This window comes from Saccostrea cucullata, unplaced genomic scaffold (genome assembly GCF_032062105.1).
Source record: "Saccostrea cucullata isolate Sc308-1 unplaced genomic scaffold, CSIRO_AGI_Scuc_v1 ctg1018, whole genome shotgun sequence".
Taxonomy (NCBI): domain Eukaryota; kingdom Metazoa; phylum Mollusca; class Bivalvia; order Ostreida; family Ostreidae; genus Saccostrea; species Saccostrea cuccullata.
In genome coordinates this window covers 56,880-83,210 of record NW_026925575.1, presented here as the reverse complement: position 1 = coordinate 83,210, position 26,331 = coordinate 56,880, and the positions used below count along the sequence as shown (strand labels likewise).

General features: G+C 31.4%; 1 protein-coding gene across 2 annotated transcripts; it reads right to left on the bottom strand.

Moving 5' to 3' along the window:
• Positions 1-4,811: 4,811 nt before the first annotated feature.
• On the bottom strand, positions 4,812-26,160 carry LOC134269276 (uncharacterized). Of its 2 annotated transcripts, XM_062751476.1 has the most exons (11): positions 26,083-26,160; positions 20,476-20,536; positions 20,024-20,120; positions 19,146-19,231; positions 18,902-18,953; positions 15,327-15,394; positions 12,332-12,436; positions 11,827-11,875; positions 7,709-7,762; positions 5,969-5,998; positions 4,812-5,335 (listed from the first exon to the last, which is right to left on the bottom strand). In XM_062751476.1, the coding sequence occupies exons 2-11, from the start codon at positions 20,520-20,522 to the stop codon at positions 5,060-5,062; spliced, it is 864 nt and encodes a 287-aa protein (XP_062607460.1). In that variant the 5' UTR covers positions 20,523-20,536; positions 26,083-26,160; the 3' UTR covers positions 4,812-5,059. The 2 variants fall into 2 exon arrangements, with proteins under 2 accessions (XP_062607460.1, XP_062607461.1); XM_062751477.1 differs by lacking the exon at positions 5,969-5,998 and having other exon boundaries at positions 26,083-26,159.
• Positions 26,161-26,331: the final 171 nt, after the last annotated feature.

The following is a 26,331-nucleotide window of genomic DNA, read 5'->3' as shown; positions in this document are numbered from 1 at the left end:
AGAACAAAAACATGCTTACAATCGCAAAATGTCGTTCGGGGTGACATAATAATAATTGAAAAATTAAACAATGGTTTATTTTTATTTTTAGATATTAAAAACATATCTCAACAGCCAGATAACTTGTTACCTGAAAGGAATGTGAAATTTTCATTTGTCACTTTGGATGTTGAGTCGTATGTTTTAATCCAGAATTGATTACCTTTTTTCAGTTTCACGACGAGATGTCCGGACATGTTTTGCCATGTGCTTGCAAGGTTATTGTTGGATATACAGGCCCGAATTGTTGCATCCACAAGTCCAACTACAAGCCTTTGTGTGTACAATAAGTCAATGAGAACGAGTAGACGCCATCTTCTGGTTCTGTGAATTTTCCTGTTGTTGGATTGGGTTGCATCCTTCTCCCTCATTGGTCAATACGTTGTCAAATTTGAGGATTGTGTAATTACAGGTATGTTGTTTATTTTTTTTTTTTAGATAGAATAGCATGAAATGCCACAATCTTTCCACGACAACCTGATTTAAAAAAAAAAATACTAGTAGGTTTAGTATAGGAATCAATATGCAAAATTGTAAACCACTTTTAGTCTATGCTCTATAATTTTTTCATGGTGCTTTGTGGATTTATATATAGTTATCTAATGATCGATTCAGGAGCGTTTTGTTCAAATTTCGTATCCAACAAGGCTTCTATCTTTGTTGTCCATATCCTGAGACCCAAAGAGGCATGCATTGACCTTGAAAATGTTTAACTTCACAGATAGACACTGTATACCAAAAATTGTTGAATCAGAAAAGAATTTAAAACATTCTAATGTTTAAAATGGCGGACAAGAAGAATCAAAAAACAGATAGCAATAAGACATCCGATATTTAACATTTTTACATAGCAAATAATATTCATGTTATGAATAATTTAAATTTGATATTTAAGTTTTCAACTTCCAGTCAGAAGGAAAATGAATTCCGCATTAATAAAGATTTGTTTTAAATTAGTTACCTTGATTTATTTCCATGTAAGAATCACACTTCCACACACATTCAATACATTTCCCGGCTAACATTTTTATAGGTTGCATAGTCCCGGCGGAAAGACTTCGGTTTTGGAGAATCAGCTTCAAGCAGCTAAGTGACATAAGGAACAGGTTCGTGTTCGAAAACATTTCTTCAAAACACCCGAAAAGTAAAATTTAAAAAAATATAACTCAATTTCTCTTAAAAGGCTGCATGACTTTACAGAGAAATATTTATGAAAGTACCTTGTAAATTCAAGACCCACAATTTCTTCACTTCGAAAACAAGTTGACAATATTCATACACAGCCTGTTTTTGTGTCACCTGCGGAGCATAGCGGTACTAAGGGATCACTCTTTCCGACGTTTGTCTAGCTGTCTGACTGTCCGTCACACCTTGTATCATTGTATCTCAAGAACTGTAAGAGATATGGACTTGCTATACATATTGTTCATTTATTGCCTGGCATTTTGGCACTTGTAAATTATATTAGTTACCGACCTCGTGACCTTTGACCTTGTCCTTTGAAGAAGGATATGGAGATAACGGACAATATTCAATCTCAAAGTCCATAAAACAATACAAAATAGGAGCAGAGCAAACACGGACCTCTTAACATCAGAGATGGGATCAGGTGTCATGGAGGAGTGAGCATCTCCTGCTGACCGGTCACACCCGCCGAGTGCACATTGTCACGATCAGGAAATAACGGAAAAATCCATCGCCAAATCAGTGTATAAATAATGGACTAACAATTAGTATGAAAAACGTCAGTCAGCATTTGACTCAATGATAAATTGCATTTGATGACGATGTCATTGTATCGACCATAGAACTTACGAAATGATGACTTTAAACGAGATTGCTGATATTCTTATTTCATCAACCTGCTTGTCAATAGTTTACCTCGTTTTAGAAATACGTTTACTAAAGAGTTAAAAGTGCCAATAAACATTTGACAATTGACATTTAAGGGGTACCTCTGTGCTATTCAGCTTGTAAAGTTTTCTTGTAATTAAACTGTTGGGATATTCTTTTTAAAGTAGGTCAAAGATAAAGTGAATTGTAACGCTGGCATTTTTCATAATGTTTTATGACAATCAGTGTTAATGCTGAATAGCACAAAAGTACCCCTTATATGTCAAAAATATGCTGTTTATTGGCACTTTTAATTCTTTAGTGAACGTGATCAAAGGACAAGGTCAAAGGTCACGAGGTCGGTAACTATTACAATTTACAAATGCCATATTGCCAAGCAATGTATCAAGTCCATATCTCTTACAGTTCTTGAGATACAAAGATATACAATGTGTGACGTACAGACAGACAGCTACATGTAGACAGACTTCGGGTATAGTGATCCCTATGCCGCTATGCTCCCCTATCTGGTATGCACTCCACAACGTGCCTGTCCAAAATATTTGAAAAAGGTAAGCCGTGTTCATTATGTTTTTTTAGCTCTAGAGTCGCGTGTTTGAATCCCGCTGTGGAACGTGGATACCGATCCTTTGGATGAGACCGTATAAACCGAGGTCCCGTGACACAGTAGGTGCTGGCACGAAAAAGATTCATCCCTGCTCAATGTCACTGAGTGCCGAGCATGAGACAAAATTTGTAGATCTCCACCGGCAAGTGGAGATTTCTATATGAGTGAAAAATTCTCGAGAGGGACGTTAAACAATATACAGTCAAACAGTCAAATAAATAACTTCCAACAAATATTCTAATGGTTATTAAAAATTTTGTGTATATAAAGTTCAAAACCTAATTGTTTTCTTTAAGAATATGAAAAAAAAAACAATGTAATTCAATTTGCTTACTATTTTTCTAACACCCTTTATTTAGATGACTGAGAAATAGATTCATTGAGGTGAAAAAATGTATTAATACATAATTTTTTATGTAAAAATGTACATGTATAATTATGATAATTATCTACACCCAATTTATCATTGAAAATTTTTGTGCTTACAAATTCAGGTCAAATTGTGAACGAAAGATCAAGGCATGTTTTGTGAAGATGTATCTCGTACATGCTCCAAGAGCGCATTACAGTATCTTGAGACTGTGCACATATTCCAATAAAAAGTGTCTAAAAATGCATGCAAGCTCTCAAGGGTGCTGCAAATATAACTTGTTTGTGTAAGAGATATTTTTTAAAAAGTTATCAGGATGTCCATTAGTCTCTATCTAAATACAACACATTATAATTTTTCAGAAATAGTTGTTAAAGTCTTTGCTACTTAAACAAGTCTTTGCTACCGAACATTCTATACAGAACGAGGATGCCAATGTATATGTACGAGCCTGAATATATCATGATTTCTCAAACCATGACCATTTTGCGCAAACGTGGAAGTAGAACTGGTTTTCCAGAGGACCAGAAATAAAGATTTTTCTGATTAATGAAGGCATGAAGTATCATTTTTAAAAAGAGGGGAAGGTGGTCCAAATTCGAGAATCCAATTCCGTAAGAGAAGTTAAAAGCAAGGCTCCAACTTACGTTCACAATCAGAATTTTATTAAATACAATATCAGATAAGCAATTTTAATATGCTACAACGAAATAAAGTGTACCATTAAGATGGCATATTCTTTTTATGATCCTCTTTTTTATTTCTTTATAATAATAATAATAATTTTAAATACATGTGAAAAAACTAAATTTCTTTCCTTTTAGATCTGAAATACCATTATAATCTTTTTCAGACATATACCGGGGTAAATGAAGGACCCATACTAGAGGGTGACCTGGCCCTCAGTACAAGTAGCAGTGGGATTTGATGGAGTCTTTTTATATACACTTTTCCACTGCAATAAGGGTTATAAATACAAATAAAAATCATGGTACATGTATTATATCAAATATGAACAGAAACATACGAAAAAGTCAGCTTATTTTCATTGTTTTCATTTTGGTACTGTAATTAAACCCAAAACAATGTTGTTTACATAATTTACCATTGTTTAGTATGTTCAAAATGATCACAGATGTTTAAATCTCTGCTTATCATGTATTTTACAAGTTTGAGTTTTTATATATTTAAAACCATGAATGCTGTGAAAAACTTTTTTTAAAGAATGTATTGTATGATTTGATTTATAACTGTGGGAAATGGGAAAAAATAATAAAAAAAATCAATTAATTTAAATGATACATGAATGTCAAATATTCTTTGTAGCTCTTTGAAATGAACATGTATTAGTATTTACCTAAGAGGAATTGTATTAATTGTATAATATTATTAATTCATTTAAAACTATTTGAATGATGAAAATCAAAAGAAATGAATTAGATAACACAACATTATTTTTAATATATAACATTGTAGAACAAGAAAACATTGATTTAACCTGCAATTGCCGCTCGGGAAATAAATAAAGTAAACAGTGGAAATTAGTTTTGATCATCAAACCGCTTCGATATGTGAGAAAAAGGGCTGCGTCTAAATGATGAAGACGATAGTCGAGAATATTTTATAAAAACTTATAGTCGGATGAAAATTGAACGAAAACGATATCCTTTTAAACATTATTAATACCTCAAGTAAATGTTGGCTGCATAAAATAAAAATTGAAATCAGACAAATGCACCATCTATATTCAAAAATGTATTTCACTTTAAGAATATAAAACACGAACTGTGTAGAGTACGTTTTTTTGCGATAAGTAAAAGAAAGGGACCTGTCGTTTTTTAAATAGTAAATGATAAGCAACTTTATACTCGTATATTAAATATAAAAAAACATACATAACCTTACAGACTCACTTTATGCAAGTAAATATATTATGTATTTCGTAATTTTTAAAACGTAAGAACCTTCTAATTAACAATCTATTTAATGTTTAGAAAACCTTTAATTCTGAATAACTTGTCCCACCTCAATCACTATACACCAACACTTAAACTTATCTGTATAGAGCAGCCCGGTCCTCCGGGCTGCAATTAGCTATTTCCTCAAATATAATGATTGAAACTTTACTGAAAGCATATTGATATAAAAAAAATTGTAGATTGTATTCAACAGTATATCTATCATTTTTGTCAATTGTAGATACAAGCTCCTAGATGAAGTAAGGGAAGTAACATTAGTTTTCTTGCGAGAAAAGCAATTGCTCCTTGAGAGCTGTCAGGTTGTAATGGACACTCATCGAATTCATCAGTGATGTCAGTCTCCACAAAAGAAACATCTGCTGCGGATCTTTTAGTAATTGTGCCAACGGGTGGTAATCTAATACTTATATTTGAATTTTTAGGTGGGGCACAATCGATAGAATGAAAAGTTCTGTTAAAACAAATCCGTATCTCCATAAAATAATCCTGAAATTAAGCCATATGCATGTACTTTATAATATAATTTTATATACCTTTGATAGGTAAAAAAGAACTAGGTCAAGCAAATCATAAACATGACTAGCTTTAAAAGACTAATACTATGTACCTGTTTACTATATAAAAAGCATTATATAAATCTCACATTAGTTTTCATATAAAAATTTTTTATTTTTTTTTATTTTTTCTTTACATGAAAAATGCCTATTCATTTTAGACGAGTATTACTGTAACATGTTTAAAGTGATGCTAAATCTTTGATTACTGTGTAATTTGTAAAATGATATCAGATTTACTAAAAAAAAATATATGCTCGCATTGGAAAAAAGTTTCTAACTTAATTCTTAGAAACACAAATGGGATTGTGTCTTTGAAACATGGAATATAAAATTTTAAACTACATTATAAACACTATAAAAGAGGCCAGAATCGACTTTAACGAAGAAATCTATCATATTAATAGTATAAGCATAAAATATTTTTAAAAGCATGAGAACATTACATTTGTCGTGGTTTTTAAATTCTTTTCTCATATTCATTGTTTTTAAAAATTGGTATCCACAGTTTAGGGAATTTAGTCCTTAAAAAGATGCATTGAACAATATCATGAATAATACGAACCCTAGCTCTGTTGTCATCGGGTAACTTTGCCTAAAATATAAACATTTAACAACAAAAATAATAGATAACAACAATAAATTATAAAGAAAATGGAAAATAAGCAAGCACAAACAACAGGTGTCGGGAAAAGAGTAAATGCTGATCTCTTAAATCATCATAGGTTGAGATTGGTGGCATGCATGAGTAAGGAATGTCAACTGGTCCTACATGCTCTCTGTCTGTTTATAATATATTCTTTATCCACAAATTTGTCATTTATTTGCCTCATTTTGGAAAGTGTTCATACGTAGAACATTCTAAAGTTTGGTACAAACCCTGCAGACGATATACTATTAGGCACTTTTTATAACATGTCCAAGAACAAATATGATGTCGATATCGACGATATCGACAATATTATGTTGATATCGTATCGATATCGATCGTAATCAGCACTATTAATTGGAAATACCTGGTGCTGTATTTGAGACTCTATATTATGTCGATGTCATCGATATCGACAATATCATGACGATATCGTATCGATATCGATCCTATTTGCACAATTTATTTTCACATTGAGGTATAACATAATTTTAGAAAGTCACAAGTGAAGTCCAAATTGATTCCTTATTGGATATAAAAATAAATTAATATGATAAAGAAAATTTTAGGGTTGTTATTGTTTTAGATTAGATTAAAAGTAAGATATTGGATTAGTGTGAAAATTCTTGAAAATATTTTAACAATCATGATTCGATATCGACACGATATCGTCGATATCGACGATATCGACAGTAAGGTAAACTTTTTAAACACAGAAGTGATGTAAAAATAAAGTTTTTATATTAGGATGAAGATTGATAAAGTAATATGCTCTTAACAATCATGATACGATATCGATACGATATCGTCGATATCGACGGCAGGTAAAATCTTCGTAAAAGTAAAGTATTTAAACATAAACACATTCAAAGAAACAGGGAAGGTATTTACCAAGGGCTAAGCAAACATGATTCGATATCGAAGCGATATCGTCGATATCGACGATATCGACACACCAGGGAAAGATTTATCAAGAAATGTTTAAGTAACAATTGTTAAAAACACCATAATAAGGATGGAAATCACAATTCCTAGAGCAACCATGATTCGATATCAGCACGATATCGAGGATATTAACAGTAAGGAAATAGTCTTAAAACAAAAAGAATTATAATATACACATGAGAATATAGAACTATTATAGTAAACTATAAAAAAAGTAATGTGTCGATATCGTAACTACATCGTGTCTTGGACATAACTCACTTTTTACACGATAAGATGAAGAGAAGTTATCGATGAAAAGTTTAAGTCATCAAGTTTATTATACTTATTCGTTAAATTACCTTAAACTTTTTCAAGCTAGATATCCAGATATCTCATACATATATCAACCTAGCTCCACGGTGTTATTTGTTTAAAGTTTGATACTACATATCAAGTTGATGTATATATCGAATAATTTTATTAAAAGAGTAAAATGTCGACAAAACATCTAAATATCAAGTTGAATGTTAGAGCCACAGCAAGTGTTCTATTTTGATGAATAGGTTTTCAATAAATTCTACTGCATATGAATGCAATTAAAATCAAACAATCAAATAATGAGGTTTTCTTTATAATTATTCTACATTAATACAGTGTTTGAAATAGTGTTTTAAATTTTAAGACATTATAATTACAGCATAATAAAGCATTTAATACAGGGCAACTTACCCTGTATACTGCAATTTCTATTGTCTGGTTTGGTATAATGCATTGCGATAAACTCTGAAATTATGATAAAAATATTAGCATGTAGTGTAAGTTATCTACCACAAACACCTCTTTCATAACAAGGGAAGCCTAGTTAATTATAAAAGGGAAAAAATCATAATTGGGACCTCATCCTCTAACACTTTCTAATTGTCACAATTCCGGGATGGGGGGATGGGGACTGGGGGATACTTTTGTGTATGTTGGGATCAAGTGGCACCATAAACTGGTTGTCTCCCCACCTGCCTCAAAGCAGGGGGGGGGGTGGCGTTTTGGTATGTAATACATAAGGAGATGTAGCACATAAGTGGTCTGAAGTAACATTATATGATAACATCCGTGCTTCATGGCCTGTCATGGCTGGTTCCACCACCACGTCGCACAAGCAGGGGGAGGCCATAGTCTGGTAAAGTAAATGGGTACACCAGGTGGCGCTGGAGAAGGGCAGTCCATTATACACTGGTCCATAACGTTGTGACCGTTCGGTTCGGGCACTTGTGCTTACACTCGGCCCCCCTGTGAGCCCATTGTTATTTTGGTACATTTGTAGGTATCCCCAGTCCCCCACAAAAAAAATTGCGGCTTCTTTATATCCATTTATGTTTATTGTAATAAATTTGTGTTTTTGTGCTCAAAGTGTCATTAATAAAGTTATGAAACTTAATACAGGTGTTACGTGTATCATTCCAGGTGTTAACATGATAGGATAGGTCTGGATCTGAGTTGTCTGTATGTCTGCTATCTTAGTAGGAGATGGACTCTAGGAAAGCGCTTGCGCCACAAGTGCATTTTTGGAGTGAAGTACAACTAAACGGAAAGTTGTGTAAAGGGATAATACTCCCTGTATCTATAATTAATGCATTTCGATAAACCCTGAAAATATGATAAAAATATTTCAAGGTAAAGCCAGAAATTCCGTTTGTTTCTGCTATAAGTGGAAAGTACTTTCATGCAGATCGTTGACAGAAAGTCACATGTCAATGCCATTTTTAAACTCAAAATTGTGATACCTAAGTAAAATTTTTAATAAAATGCATGTACGTATATGACATAAGCTTAAGAATATAATATTTATGATGGATTAAAAAAAAAACAGAGTCGGAAAAGTTCATTTCCTTAGGACTGTTTTACCAAAATCAGAAAAATCTTGAAAACGTAAAAAGGTCAAGTCAAATTCATTATCTTAATTTTTACTTTTCCTAAGACGTAATACTTAAATTTTCGATCTAATTATTATAAACATAATCTATTTTCATAATTAAATATTATATTATATACTTTTCTTTTTGTATTAAAACGAATCACAAATAAATATCCATACGAAAGTAGTAACATGACTAAAATAGGAACAGTTTTTAAAATATTATTCTCTTTTCCGTATACCAAAAAAAATTACAGATTCCCTAGTTATAATTTTCAAGAATTCTATCTTTATTTGAACAATTGTTCCTGTTTCTTTCCTTTTTTCTCGGATATATTTTTTTGCTTTTACATGTTAAATTACATGTTTTTAAAGAAAATACATGGCTGTACAATTCATTTTTATATAGTTTTTTACCAGCTTTAAAAAAAGATTTTTACACTGTACTTATTCAACGAATAAAACTTTTATTCATCTGTAAATTAAAATCAAATTCCTGCAAACGGTTGTTTAATTATCAACATATAAAGACAATCCTAGTACATACTTGCAATTGTAACTTCCTTATCAAATAAGGACGTTTGCAATATTCAGATTTATGTTGAGCAATTTGAATAGAATCAAAGTATTGCGAGTACTGAAAGACGGTGGCATGAATGATTTTGTTTAACGTCCATTTTGAGAATTAATTTTGAGCAGCGAAGGATATTTTTCTGGTTAGCAATTATTGCGACATGGGATCTGAATTAATGGCATGTCCCGCAGTGGGAGTCGAATCCGCGACGTAAGGATAGATTCCTTCAGGTCCGTGACTCCGGAGCAAACCCGCTACTTCAAATGGCGACAAGCATTAAATAAGATAAAATGTTGTAAGAATTTGTAAAATGATATGGAAATTATAAAAGTTTATTTCATTTTTTTCACAATACGGCCGACTCAAGTATTTAAAAGGAAATCACCTGTTTCTATTTATAGATACATATGCCTCTTCAATTCAAAATCCAACTACATGTATGTAATCATTTGTGGACCAGAATTATATATTTTCATGGATGCAATTTTGTTACATGACAATCATTTTACTTATTCAATGCTCTTATTCTAAACAAGATTTTTAGAATATTTTAAGAATAAAACAAGCTAGCAGCTATGCCTTTTGTCATTAAAATAGTTTTGGACTGTTTAAATATCATTTTTGTGTGATTTGCATTAAGGCATGTATTAACTAATATTGTATGACAACATTTTGGTTAAACAATGTACTAAAAAAATCACTAGTGGATTAGGCAAAAGTGACTATCAAATGCGCTATGGCTCTTTATATTTTTGTACTAAAAAGTGTTATAAATTCTCACTGTGATATAAAATTTTTACTATTCTTGAGCACATTTTTCATTAAAAAAACATATCAAACTTCAAACTGAAATATACATAAATAAACAAATTATAAGATTTTATACAATGTAGTGTGTCGCCTTATGACAAACGGATGATAATGTCAAAGTGTCTTTTCCCCTTTGCTAATAACATATTGGATAACTCCCTCTTAAATTAAGGAATTTCACTGATTCACATAGTTGAGTTTCCCTTAATTCTTCAAATACTGTGACAGTCAGGAACCAATCTCACGCACCAATGGGACCTTGTGAAGATTTATTTGTATTAGATTTATGGACAATATGTTTACAATCATTCAACTAAATAGCTATCTTATATATTGGCTGTCAACATTGACAGCGTCTTTCCCTATTCCTATAGTTGTTTGTTTTACCCGTGGATTTGATTTTTTTGATTTTGATTTGATTTGATTCCCAAATTCATTCAAACAACCAAAAGACTTAGTTAAATTATAATAAACTAGTACTTAAGTTTAATTGTATAAAAATTCCACAAAATAGTATTTAAGAAATAGCCGCGCGTGTATTGGTTAGCAATTATAATTATTTGATTTCGGAGTTGGAAAGCGAAACAATTATCTACAAATATTTTTCATCAAATATTCTGTCAATAATTGTAATTCTAAACTAACACAATGTGTGTACGATATGACTTTTCGCACATGTGAGAAAAAACGAAAAAAAATATGTACGAATTTACTTCTATGGTTTGCATACGAAAATACGAGTCGGTTGGTGTACAAGTAGTTGTAGTTCGGCGTAACTCAATGAATATTCATGAGGCGGGAAATATTGATAATGGCAAATATCAGAAATTAGGCTTTGTGTCCATCAACGAAATGTCTTTGAAATAACTTGAAAGTATTTGTTAACTATGAACATTTTATTTTCATACATCGAAACAAGTCTACTTTTATTATTTTGACTCTTCAAAAATCTCCGCTGGGGTCCACGTGTGTTTACATGTTGTTTATTCAGAGCCCAGACCAGCAGCAATAGCATGTGGTTATATATAGTCACCGTCTAAAAACGGAAACATTACTTACATTATAAAAACAAGTTAGTAATTAGGATTAAGCAAAGGTACATTGGCCAAAGCGCTCATATAAATCACTTTAGGTTTGTTGAACAGATTTAAGATTAATTTCTTATTTGTTTCATGTCCCATTTGAAAACTTCTCATTCCCAGAGAGGCGTTATTTAAAAAACAAACTGGTGCATTTTACAATCTTTTGATCCAGTTCTTCTTTTATATGTGTCACAATCTATGTGTGTTATTTTTTTCCAAAAAGGATTAGCAAACCAACTCCTCTGCTAAATTTGCCAGTTGAACATGTGTTGATTCTATATTAGAAATTTAAAATTTATAAATTTTTTGTACAAGGAGATTACAGATAAAATATGTCGTCCTTCTTTATCTTAAACAATGTGTCAGTTTTGGAAGATATGAAATGTTCAGAGTAAAAACATTAAATATACAGAGAGAGAGACATCAATTGCTTGCCTTACCAGTAGGTAACATGAGTCAATATAAAACTAACCTCAATATTCACTTCAGTATTTTGGGCAAAACAATCGTCAAGAAGAGATCTATAAAAAAAGCAATAATATGAATATCCCTACCAAAACTTTTTCTAGCAATCTCTATACATTTGCACATTCAGACTAAAATAATGTGCAATATTCTTTTTATCAACGATCCGAATAGAGAATAATATTTGATGATATACATGTATATATATAAATCAAATCTTATATAAAGATAGATATAGATGTAGATCAGGATAATATAAGAACTTACACAATGTCCTTCTTTTGTTTTTATCTAACTATATATCGATTATCAATGTTTTTACATGTATGATGATGATGATGATAATAATGATCCTCATCTTCATGTCCTTGTACGTATACATCACTAGTCTTGCACTTTTTATTATATAGACACTGCCTAATTCCATATTTTAATTGTAATTATTAGTTGCTTTGCCTAACTTGCTTTATAGCTTTTAATCATTTTTTAAAAGAAATACTTAGAGTTCTTACCTTGTTGCCATGTAACCATATTTATCATAGAGTTGTAGGGTCGTGTTAAAGTATTCACCAATTTCTAGTCCTGTTTTGTTCCCGTGTTTGTTCCATTCGTGCTCCCTACAAATAAAAGGTTAAAGATCGAGATTTGGAACGATCGATAGGAAAGTTCAAATATCCATTCAAATAATTTCAGTTGGGAGCAGGAATGATCTTCTAAACATCATAGGTGGAATCAGATGCAATTCCGGCCACACCTACCGTGTGCTTTTTAAAATATTTATATTGATGTTTTAGTCTTTTCAAGACTCTAAGAAAAATAATCATATCCGCAATTCAAGGAATTCAAGGAATCCAAAGAACAAGATATGATAATAACATCTTCTGGAATCTTTCAAAAATGTCTTCCCATCAATGCACTTCATTTTTTGTGATTAAAATCATTTAAATAAACTAACCTTTACAAACACTCAATTAAAAAATAAAGCTTATTAATGAAAAATTAATCTCACCTCAAGATGTAATTTGGAGCACGATATTTTGTAAAAAAAAAAAAAAAAAAAAAAAAAAAAAAAAAAATGATTTTCCCAATACGAAATAAAAGCAATGCAAGTTTTGTAGCCATAGTCCTTTTCATATAAGGTTATGTGTATAAAAAATTGCTTATAGATTGAAAACGAGAGTGCTATGTTACAACGCACTTTAAAAAAAAATTTCGTACTTAGAAAAAGATTTTCAAAGTGCATTAAATTTGGGACCAAGCTTACGCACTTTGCAAAAATAAAATTTCTTTTCAAAGTGCGTTAAATCGACCATATTAAAATGCTTTGAATAAAATGTGTATGGCTTAGTCTATTTTCTTGCAAATCTTATGAAAAATTATTGAATCTTTTGGATAACTTTTCGGTGATAAGGTAACTTCAGGATGTGAAAGTGTGCGAATTTGATTTTTCCATACTTTGAAAATTCTTTATCTCCTAATGGACCCCACCTTTGCCCATTATTTGATTATTAACATTTGAACTTATCTGTTAGTCCCATACATGTTACTTTTTAAGTTTACGTATATGTATTTATGTGTGTAAATTTGTGTGTATGTCTGTCTGTTTTTCGAGACAGATTCAAAGTCAATTTTTAACTTAGCTATGTTCATTGTATGAAAAAGTAAACTCTTGAGTGTTTGGTTTTGAAGTACTGATTGCATTTTGTACACACTTTTGTATATTTGTTTATTTTTGTGAACAGTATAATTGCATGTAGTTTTAGGAATATTTTGGTTGATAATTTTATTTGTTTCTACTACATGTTTGGATTGATGATCAAGATTTATTTGATCAATAAATTACAATTTCAACATATATGGTGTTTATGTTATGTTGAGGTAAAGGAAGGAGGAAGCATAAAATGTTTTACTGTACTTAAATTTTTCAAGTTTGCATACATTTTATGTAAACTAAAACTTATTGAAAGTTTACAACATCATACTAGTTATGCAAATACATATATTTGGGTGTAGCATAGGCATCGGTACCGTGAGAAGGGGGACTTTCGACACACAAATGTTTTTTTTTTGTAAACTGGTATATAAAATCATCTCCTTTGACTGAAAATTCACTGTCCTTGCAGTTTTAACGCCATTAGATTGTTGGGGTATCCAAGTCACAAATGTAAGTTTTTAATTATTCTTTTTGATAATTTGGTTCAAGAATTTATTTGAATTGTAACATATTATAGATTTATTGCTATACAGATTTACATATGGACATTCTTTATTTATTTTTAAGTGTAAACTTTGTAATTCTTTCTGCAAGTTTGTAAATTTATTTGCTTGGCTAGACTATTGTATTTTTGTATTTTTGAAGGTGAATTGTTTTATTTACTAGTGTTTAAATGAACTTGTAACATTTTTTGAGCTGTGAAACATTATATTTATGAAAGTTATTGTTATTTTGTAGCTTCTTACCGTTATACATTTCCATTGTAAGTCACCATCGTCAGTCGTTATACGTCATGTCATCATACATCACGCGTTGTCATCAAATTTAACATGCAGACTTACAAGATGTAAATAAAAGTATAAACTGTTTCCAGTGCTTTGCGTGGTGTATCAGAAATAGCGGTTAACTATGCAAATGGCAGAATAATAAAAGTCAGAAAAAAAACTTTCAGCTTTTGTGACAGAAGGCTATGGAGGGGGTCACGTGACTGCCTATATCACGTGATTCGCGCATGAGCAAAACAGTGTCAGATATGCATTAAAATTAGAGAAGGCTAATTTAAAATAAAATCAACACTGAAACAAAATATTGTTTATTACATGGAAGTTATTCAATTAGTTCACGAACGTTTTGAGCACCCCTCGTAGACATGTAATTTTAAATTTCTATTTTTAAAGGTGAAATTTCATGGTTTCAAATGTTATAATTTTCATTAATTTTAATCGCCCGTGTGGCGCAGCGGTTAGAGCGTCTGCTCCAGAGTCGCGAAGTGAGGAGTCAAACCTTACGTCGCGTGTTCGAATCCCACTGTAGGACTTCGAGACTGGTCCTTCGGATGAGACCGTTAAAACCGAGGTCCCGTGTCGCAGTAGGTGCTGGCACAAAAAAGATCCCTCCCTGTTCAATGACCCTGAATGCCGAGTAAAGGACAAAATTTGCAGCTCTCTACCGGCAAGTGGTGGTGTCTCTAGAGTGAAAATTCTCTAGAGGGACGTTGAACAATATACAATCAATCAATCATTAATTCTAAATAATTTACGTAAGTAAATTCTCTTCAATTCTTTAGTCCTCTCAAAATTAACTTATCAATCTCATATATAATTTTAGAAGTAAATATTTGCTTTTTAATGTTTTCATAGAGACATATTATTTTCATTAAAAGTCATTGTCAACTAGTTTGATAATATTTTAGAAAATTGTTGAAAATGAATTTTGTACATATCCATGAGGTATTTTTTTTTTTTTGTCGCTAAGAAAACAAACCATACCAATTGCTAAAAATGTTCAGTTACCAGAAATCAGTATTGTTGCCAAGCAGGTTTGGCATATTTTGCCAAAGGCTTTCATTGTAGTCTTGTACCTGAAAGAAAGAAGTCAATTCAAAGTTACAGAATTTGATTGCTGAACATTTTAGCAAAATATTCCGCAACCGAATTCTTAATTCTTCTTTACTCCTAGACATCAAGCAGTCAAATAGGCATAATTGTAAAAAGTATCGAACTTTCTACAAAAATTGGAAAGCAGGGCCTACCGGTCAAGGGGTTATGGTGCTTTGGTGGGATTATATACCGGTAGATAATAAAGAGACATTGCATTGCAGAATTTCTTTAGAAAATCTTCTCTGCTCTTGGTTATTAAATAAATTAACTACGTACATAGTGCCTCTTTCAAAATTCAGGAATTTCATGGTCCTAGGCTCAGGGATTCTGGTATAAGTACTAGGCTTTATTAATTATATTTGAAAAATGCATTATTTTTTTTAATCTCCTTCTCTGCTCCTATATATTAAATAAACTAACTAAGTAGGGTGAGTTCACCATGCATCGGACACAAACCTTGCTTCGGACAACTTTAGGCATTAAACTCTCTTTCATCCCAAGAGTTCTGTGTATTTACTTGTTTCTGTCATAAAGATGAAGATTGAAATTTTTTAATAATACCGATTGTGTTTATCATGTTGGGATAAAAATACCCCACAAATGGCCTTGAAGTTACGTCATATTTTACATCATCAAAGGGGAATAACCCGAAATTTATGATTTTGCAATTTTTAGAGTTATCGTTCTTTTAAATTCAACTTCCACGGAACGAGTCGGACTTTGGTGAATTTTGTCAGGGATTGGTAATTTTACATAAATTATAATTAAATTTCACTTCAATATTTGTTTAATTCTTATTAGAGCTGGTTTTTACTAGTATGCTATTTTCACCGTACATCGGACACAAATTAACCATGCATCGGACACTTTTCGATGCAAAGGTAAGCACTACCATTTTCATACAGAACCCAGCTGACAGCTGTTTTTTGCGGAAAAAGAAAATAAAAACTCTATATTTTCAGTCAAAATACAAGTTATCGATATATGACGTCTGGAATTTTACTCAATTTATTTCTACAAACCAGAGCATGATAAACCATGACAAAAAAGGCGCGAATTACGACATTATAAGCATTTTAAAGCATTTCTAAGGCAGAGTGAGGTCTCGAGAAACGTTCTACATTTGTGCAATAATATCGTCGATTAAATTAAAGTTGAGGGTTATTTCTGAGATAAAAGATGAAAATATATCCATATCAAGGATTTTAAAGCACTGTGATAAAGGTTTGATATTTTTCCGGTCTCCATACCGTCTGTCCGATGCATGGTGAACAATGTCCGATCCATGGTGAATTTTCAGTTTTTTCTAAAAACTCGATTTTTGGCGATATTTTCACAGTAAACAGCATATAATTGTGTCCTAAATTGTTATTTTAATCACAAACTAAATGTTAAACTCCATTTTGATAATTTTCCGTCGGTAGCGATATCGCTAGAACTTGTTGAAGTACAAGGGTATCCGATGCATGGTGAATTCACCCTATATAGTTATGATGAGCAAGAATGTCTCTAAAAAAATAAGAATATGAAAAAGGTTCTTGTGTTAGGACTTGGCTCTATTGATTTTGTAGTGAAAATGCATTAATTCTTTGCAAATCTTCTTCTCTGTTCCTGGATATTAAATAAACTAAATACATAAATATGATAAGCATGCATGACTGCCTGTTTGAAAAAAAACTACTGACCGCAATGCGGAGTGGTTCGGGTGTCTGTTCTAGAGTCGCGGAATAAGGAGTTGATCCTTACGTCACATGTTCGAATCCTGTTCTGCGACGTAGAAACCGGTGTGGCAACGCACTTTGAAAAAATTACGCACTTTAAAAAAAATTTTAAAGTGCGTAAAAATTGGGACAAAATCAAGGCACTTTGAAAAAAATTTTCAAAGTGCGTTTAGAGTCTACATCAATATATTTTACTATGGAGACACTTAACGCATTTTGAAAAAAATAAATCATATTTTAGTAATGGAAAGATTTTATTTGTTATATATCTTTCATAAAACTAACCCTAAACAAAAAAAAAGAAATGATTTATTCCTGTCGAAAAGAGGAGAAGGTGAGTATAAAATTCCTCAGTCTAAATCTTTATTTTTCCAATACACAGGTGTCGGTAACAAACGGGGGAGGGGAGCAATAAACCCAAAAAGGGTAAGCTGCATTTTCAATGCTAATACAATGTATATATCTTTCCAAAATAAGTGGGGGGCTTAGCCCCCTCCCCTTGCCCTTCACCGGTTTCGATGTCTATGCTATATAACTATGTATTTACCTAACTGGTATGACGTTGAAAACTTTTCAATATTAAATGAGTTAATTAAAACAGATGAAAACTAGAAATTCTGAAGTACAGTAAAACGTATGAGAGAGAAAGAATTTTCATAGTTTTGAACAATCAAATTTCCCCCTTTTTATTATGATAAATGCTAAGTTGCTTAAAGCTGTCCACTGTTAGTCCCCCCTTTACATCTACTCATCAAAGACTAGAATTATCTTAAACAATCGTCACTCTTTTTTTCAAGACCCTTTTCCTTTTTTTTTATCAAAACTTCAAATATTTTAAACGTCAATATCTCTGGTCCTAAAGTGACTTTATCATAAAAATGTTATCCAACCACGATCTGTTATTTATTACACCAATTATTTGTATGAATATTGATCAATCTTTACATTTTTTCAAAGTGCGTTAATATGGTCGATATTAATGCACTTTGAAAAAAAAATATTTTTTTCAAAGTGCGTTAGATTGGTCCGGAAATTTATCGCACTTTGAAAACTATTTTCAAAGTGCGTAACTTTTCAAAGTGCTTTGTAACAAACCGGTCCTTTGAATCAGACCGCATAAACCGATGTCCCGTATCGCAGTATGTGGAGCATGAAAAGATCCCTTCCTGCTAAATGGCCCTGTGTGTCGAATAGAAGACAAAATTCGCAGCTCTCCACCGGCAATTGTTAGTGGCTCCATATGAGTGAAAAAATCTTGAGATTGAAGTTAAAAACAAACAAGCAGACGAGCAAACTACCCGCGGGGTATAGTTTAAATAAACTGAAATCTACATGAATAGCTTTCATGTATTTTTTTTCATATTTGCGACCTGTATTTTTTTTTTCATATTTTCGACCTGATTCGAAGAAAATAGAATTTAAAATGCCATAAACTTTTTTTCACTATCAAGTATTTTCCCTTTGAAGAGGGCATGTTCATTCATTTTTCAAAACTACGAATCCCTTTACCCAGGACTGATTTGTAGTAACTTTGATTTAAATTGCGCGACTTGTTCTTGAAATTTTCAAACCTCAAAAGGTTACAGAGAGACAGAAACTGACCAATCATATTGTGATATGACAAATTCAATATGAATTTTAACTCAGATGTACTGTAAAGGTATTAAATCATCAAAGTAACTTTAAAAACACAGGAAAGGGGTAGTTTCATTTTAATTTCTTTTTTTAAACATGTTATAAATAACTAAAATTCATGAAAGAAATTACCTTGTCTATATCAAATTCAGGACTGCTGTTATTGCAATCATCCCCGTCCTCCCTGAAAAATAACGTTAAAAAGAATTATTGAAATAGTTCTTAATATATACTGAAATAAGGAATGACGTGCATATAAGAATATATACATGTATACTTCACGGAAATCGATATTACTGTTCCTTTTATAATGCTTTGTCAATCTAATAGCCTAATAAATGTCGTTTGATAAGTTGTTGAACTCCTTTTTAATTACCAGAGGCCATGAATTGTGAATCTATTGAATTTTCCATCGTTTTGGTTTAATGATTCTTTAACGTCATCTCTACATTTCGACTTTCGCTGAAAAGAAAAAGACTTCTAATAATGATGTGTGTTACGCATTTTTTAAAAACATTTTTTTACTTCAAAGCATTAAAGTTAGTTAAGACACGCAATTGGTAATACACATCATTAAGCCTTATTATTGTCATTATAAATTACTACTCGAAAATGACAGAAATAAGCCAAGAGCCATTCGTTTCCTCAGAAACATCGTATAATAAAAAGACAAAGATATACAAATGATTGGTGGTAATTCTGCACAAAAGTAAAGTTTAACATTATATTGTAAACTACATGTAGTATACGTATTTGCAGCGTGGAAACAGATTAAACATGCATACCCGGCATAATTATATCTAAATGCCGTTAAAAAAAGTAAAATTGTATGATATTTGAGAGTTCCAAAAATGAAAGAAATATTCTGTATAATAATGATTATCCTTTAAATAATTTATGTTATACGATGTTGCTATTTAAAAAAATCCATTTGTGTCAATATCTTCATTTCTACTTTTAGAATTATTTGAAAAAAAAATAGCGTCACATAACTATGTATTAGATATTGAGGCATCTTATAGCTCAATTGCATAATTATAACTTTGTGTTAGATAGATAAGATCTGAAGTAATGTAATAGTAAGATCTAGACCCATTCTCCGTCGATAAAAATTGTATTACTTTTAACTTAAATTATCTTGGCATTCATTAGCTTCCTTAATTTTACGATGTTGACGTTTTCATTATAAAATACAATGGAAACTTAATGTTGACTAACCAAAATAAATAAAAAATTATATATGTACGTACTTACCGTATTTTGCCCAGGGCAACGTTTTGGTTGACACACGGTTCTGGGCCATTGCAACGCTAGTTTTGAGTTGCACAGCATTTCGGAATTCACAATATTTCTGAGGAAAACGAGATATAATTTTGCTTTTGAAAAAACTTTTATATTCTCTTTTCTTTATTGTCTCCACAAAAAATGAAATTTTGTGTTTGTTTATGGAGTGTGTCAATTTAGACTATTAACATTTATTCAAATATATGAAATGGCAACTAAAATCAAAAAACTATATACGGTGGTTTAATGAAGTCAATTTAAGGTAATAGAAATTGTACCTTTTATCTTTTTCCTTTCTTCTAATGAGAAGTAATTATCCCTTCTAATTGTCAACTTTTTTACCGTTTTTTCATAAATACATTTGTATGTGTATACACATTTATTATTTTATTTGTATAAGAAAGAGGAGAAAAGCAACTTACATGTAATTCTGAACGTAGAAAATCAAAAGGATTTGTTTCAACATCATGTTTGGCTTTTTATCTGAAAAATGATTAATTTGACTATTATATATACATGTACATGTAGTTTTACCTGTTTCATGGAAAAATAGCGCTCACGATAAAACGTATCCGCAAAATTTTCTAAAAACCCTCGTATACATGGAAAATCAAGAGCCAACAGCTACATGCATCAATCCATAGATCAAAATGTGTATCATTGGTTGAAGTTTATGAGACGAAAAATTAGGCTGAAAATTAACATAAAATTGACCAAAATAATTAATCAATTTTACAAGCTTGAAGAGATGGAGAGACAGAGCCCTAGACACACTGTAATCCTATGTTGTTTAAGAAATATATGAACTAGTTTTGGCATAGAAAACTTTTATTCAAATACGAAACAGGCTCATAGGCTAACTAGCTTAAAGCAAAGGCTATTAGAAAGAATGCATAAATGAGATGTGAAAAGTTATATTTAAGCTGAAATAAAGATATTCGTTGTCAATATTAAATTGTTGCATTATCAGTATGTCTCTTCTAACTTTCCTTTTCTTGCTGTGGCAAAAAATGACAAAGTTTGCAGAATCAATGCTTATTTTTGTTGATAAGTTTTTCATCAATTCACCCTGATCAAATAGTAACACTGAGCACTGAGCGAAGATATGACATAAAAAGTCGTTTTCAAATGAAACATCTATGAGTAAGTAATTAAGTAATGTATTGTGACATGTATATACATATAAATTTATACACATAAAGTGACATATGTACATAATTAATTTTTTTTGCAAACTGTATAAAATAACAATCAACATCCAGCCCCTGGGGCCTACATGCCACTTTAAATACAAATTTGACATACAATATATAAAGAAAATAAAGGGCACAACGTTATAAGATAGAATAAACGAGATAGTATATGAGAAAATAAACATAATTGTGTACATTTTGTATGCTATGATTGGAAGTGACTGTTATATAAAAAATACTGATGGATGAATAAAAGATATGGAAATAATGAACAGAATACAATCTCTAAGTCCATAAAACAATACAAAATAGGAGCAGAGCAAACACGGACCTCCAAAACATCAGAGGTGGGATCATGTGCCATGAAGGAGTGAACATCCCCTGCTGACCGGTCACACCCGCCATGTGCTCCTTGTCATGATCGAGATATAACGGGAAAATACGTTGTCAATTTAGTGTTTAAATAATGGTCAAATAATTGTAATGAAAACGTCACTCAGCATTTGACTCAATGATAAATTGTATTTGCTAACAAGATTATTGTATCGACCATAGAACTTACGAAATGATGACTTTAAACGAGACTGTTGATATTCTTCTTTTATCAACTTTCTTGTTCATACGTAGAACATGCTCTTGCGTATCGAATCAGTTGAGATATACATACTCCGTATGCAGGTGATGAAGGTATATTGCTGCATAAGTAAGGGAAGTTGAGGATAGAAAAATTAAAGTCATCACGTTTATTATATAGCTTGGTTGTTAGATAACCATTTACGTCTTTTAAAGTAAAATATCCAGGTATGAAACAGATGTGTCAGACTCTCTGGTATTTTTTATCTCAAGCTCATCAGGATTTATCATATCGACGTAGGTATGGAAATTACCATTGTTAATTGACAAGACGTCTTCGATATATCTAACTGTCGAGTTGAAGGCCACAACATGTGTTTTTTTCATTTCACTCATAAGATTTTCGACAAATTCATATGAAAATAAAGATAGGTCTGCTAATAACGGAGTGCAATTGGTACCCATGAGAATTCCAATAGATTGTTGGAAGACCTGGTCTCCAAAAACTACAAAGATATTGTCAATCAGAAATTCAAGCATCTCTTTGATGTCAACTCAAGAGTACTTATGTGTGCAATCAGAATGCGTTTTAACAAAATAATTTTGCAATGACCAATAACCAGGTAAGTAAATTTACGAGTTCCATTTTTATTGAAAAAGCAGCTGTCAATGATATCAAAAAGCCTGAACTTTAATTCATCGTGGGGAATGGTTGTGTATAAAGTTGAAAAGTCGTAAGTTTTAAGCTGTTGATTTTGGTAAAATTTCAAATTGTCTAAAAGTTCTTTAGAATGTTTGAGTATCCACATCTGATCACACCACTTCTAGAATATATCGGTGAACAGTATTCTTGAAGTTTTTCCTTCACAATTGTCAGTATCTTGGTGAGGAGTAACGAAAGAGGCTTGGTTGAACATTTACTGGAACCCGCAATTTATCTTTGTTTGTAAGGATTTTTATGAAGTTTTGGAATTCAATATATATAGGGTAGTTCAAATTCATTTTGGCTCCGTGAAATATTACAAATATTTAAAACTGATATATGATTTTGAAAAATTTCTTCCTTAGAAAGGGAAGTATTAGCAAAGGTAGGATTGCCACTTGTAGAAATAAATCGAAGTATTTCTAAAATACAATTCATATAATGAGCTTTACAAACGAAGACAATGTTGTTACCTGCTTTGTCTGCAGGTACCAGTACGTACTAATCATGTTATCTATCTAATTCTTTTTACACCACTGGTTTATTGAACACAGAAGGATAGATGGTTTTCATATTGCCCCTCAATCTTTTAATGCGTGACCTTAACATGGATATCATACATTTAATCCATTCTGACAAGGTGTCAACGTCTTCTTTTTCATATCTTGCCTATCGTCTGGCGTAATTTTTAAATATTTACGACCTTTTAAAATAAGTAATCTTAGGTTTTCATTATTAACTATATTTATGACAACTGTAATAACGTGTCCAGCAGGACTATAGTTATAGGGTGAAGAAGAAATTGAACACGATTGAGATACCCAGTATCCAGGTCATGTAAAGTTTTGTTGCAATTGAAAAGTTTGGAAGCAATGGTCGATGTATATTTGTAGGAAATACAAGGTGTAGTCATTAACTTGAAATACAGAAATACAAGAGTGAATCCTTTTGTGATTAAGAATATCGCTTATATTAACTGCGTCAATTCCTTTAATTGCATATTGAAGTTTAAGGAAAAGACGGATTGTTTTAGCTGCGTTTTTTTCCCGTAAAACGTGCGGGTTTTAAAAGCCTATGATTTTCAATATCCATAATCACAGATCTGAGCCTATATTCTGGAGTCTAGAATTCAAATACTGGACTTTCCTTGGCCTTTTCAAATGATTATTTAAAAGTTACAAAGGGACAGAATACAACACGGAAATACATTCTTCAGACAAATTATAATTAATAGATTGCTGATTGGATAAAAGCTTATCACATGACGCCCAGAAATTTTCCATATTACGTCGCCGTCAAGGAGTAATATGAAAATCGGACACGCGATTCCGTTCCAAGCGTTGTTATTGTAAATAAAAATGGCGGCGAAGAAACGGTTTACGTAGGTAGTTTGATTACTTAAATTTCTTGTTACGATATTTTACGTTGATTCTTTTTGGATTAAAACTTCATATTTTCATAATATGCATATATTTTTTTTAATATTTAAGAAGGTCTTCAGCGGGATGAATTCGTAACACAGTCAGTTAGTGACCTAATCCTGGTGGAAATGTTGAATGTATACAAGCGTAAGTTTCAATTTCAGATCATAGTACTAGTATTTCGTTTCCTTTTCAATAACGAAATCACATCCCCATGAACCAAAAAGCTTTTTCAAGCTTGTTTGAACTTTTCTCACAAAATTGATTTACACACAAATAATTTTTCCATTAGTTTCTAGAATAGTAAAATATTTAAAATTTAAATCTTCTTGTTAAGGACAAGATTGCTCTCTATCATTTCTTCCGCATTTTAACCCATCCATTAAAGTTCGGGTTGAAAACCTTAAATTGAATTTTCCTAAGCATTTAAAAAAAATCCAGAAATTTGCAACCTTTAATTTATTGCATTTTGCAGGCATTTCGCATATAATATAAAGTCTTTCTATATAGATTAAAATATAAGTTGCAAATTGCAAATATGAATAGCAAATAAAAGATGTCTTAAGAAATAGTACGAAAACAGTATTTTTCAGAAAACTAAATATATATTCCTTTCTTAGATATGCACCAATGTGTTCAGAGTTTAAACTCTGTGGAATTAATGATGACCAGATGAAAAATTTAAAAAAAAAAAACAAAAAAAAAAAAACAAGAAAATAAAATTCGTGAACCTGCATTTTTTACATATTGCTTGAAAGTCATATCTAATTTATTACTATATAAAAAATCAGCAAATTCAAAACGAATCATTATTTAATTAGCTTTAGAAAATTTAATTTTTTTTATTATAGTTTTATTCTTCCATAAATCTTTATTTGATATCTTCTGTAAACAAACCGAAAGTATGCTTTACTAGTAATGTCTAAATGTGTTGATTCCAAAAATCGTACATTCAAAGTTAATGAAATTTTCAGAAGGAATAAAGTATAACACGCTGAATGCATTTATTTAGAAAAGAAAGTAAATAAAATGTAAGGTAATACTTGCTAAAAAGCCAGCACTATATAGCACAATATCGGGGTATGATTTCCAATGAATGTTGAAGTGTTTTAGAAGGGAGTTTTGACATAGAAAATGTGATGCCAGCGTACAGTGATATTTCAGTCATGTACAAATGCAAATTACTAGAATGAATCGACGCAGTCCTTTGAAAACGGAGGTGAGATCAACTGCTTGTTGATGTGTAATTGTACATGTATCTACCAACGAAATCAGTGATCAATTGACAGGCCCGACCATCATTAATTTTTAAAGATCCTATAATCTTGTTGATGATTACAATTGATTTTTTATCTCTGAATAAGCTGATTATATTTGAATTCTTTTTGATTTTAAATAACCTTATCATCATCAGGTACCTCTATTTGAATACTAGTAGTGAAAAAATACATTTTATTGGATTATATTATCAATTTTGAAAGGATAGAAGCACTAAATGGTGTTGAAAATCAGAACTGTTATTACTGTTATATTATTTGAACTGATTCATATCTGCAGAGAGATCGTTCTGGGTTTTTTCCAATGAAATTAATGTCAAGCTTAGTGGTCGGAATACTTATAATTTATAGTTGTACTGTGCGCGCTGGATAAAGTAAACAAATACATGTAACATATCAAATTTTAATAACAAGGGCACCTCAAAGAGGAGAGCATAGATTTAAAACAAGACAACATTCGGCATCGATCCCGATGCTTAATAACATCACTTCCATTTCGTACATCAAGAACTCCCTAACAAACGAACATACAAGATTGCGTTACTCATCCCCTCCAAATCTGTTGTGAGGATAAGAAAAACAAGTTTAAAAAGCTATTTATCGAGCAGATGCTTTTTAACCCGCTAAAATATATTTTGAGTGAAGGGTAATCCAATACTGCATAATTTGTTTATTGTACATAGTGCAAATATATTTTAGGCTTTGTTTTAACAATTTTTTAAAACAAATTCAATTGCTAAAGATGTTTTCCTATCATATACAATGTAGGTATTGTTGGTCATAAACACATTGACAGATTTTCGAAATATTATTCATCATACAGTTAGAAAAAAACAACTTTTATCTTTGACAGTGAGCTTACCTTAAACAGTCCTATAACAGACAAAAAAAATAAGGAGAGGCACGCAACCAGTGCGCTTATCATGAACACTACCTTGACACTACTACTCATATTACGGGTGGATATAGTCCACAACAGGAAATGCATAAAACAGAATGACACATAAAGGGTTTTTTAAATGCAAACATTACAGATTACAGCTGACAATAAAATACCTTATACGTTTGCCTAGTATAATTTTGATGATATGATTTAATGACTGGCATGTAT

Excerpts from the sequence above, each read along its gene's own strand:
- LOC134269276 (XM_062751476.1), bottom strand. The coding sequence starts at position 20,522 with ATGATGTTGAAACAAATCCTTTTGATTTTCTACGTTCAGAATTACAT. Across the intron at positions 12,437-15,326 it reads GGCAACAATACTGATTTCTG|GGAGCACGAATGGAACAAAC; the intron begins GTAACTGAACAT and ends TTTTATTTGTAG. Across the intron at positions 11,876-12,331 it reads TATGGTTACATGGCAACAAG|ATCTCTTCTTGACGATTGTT; the intron begins GTAAGAACTCTA and ends CTTTTTTTATAG.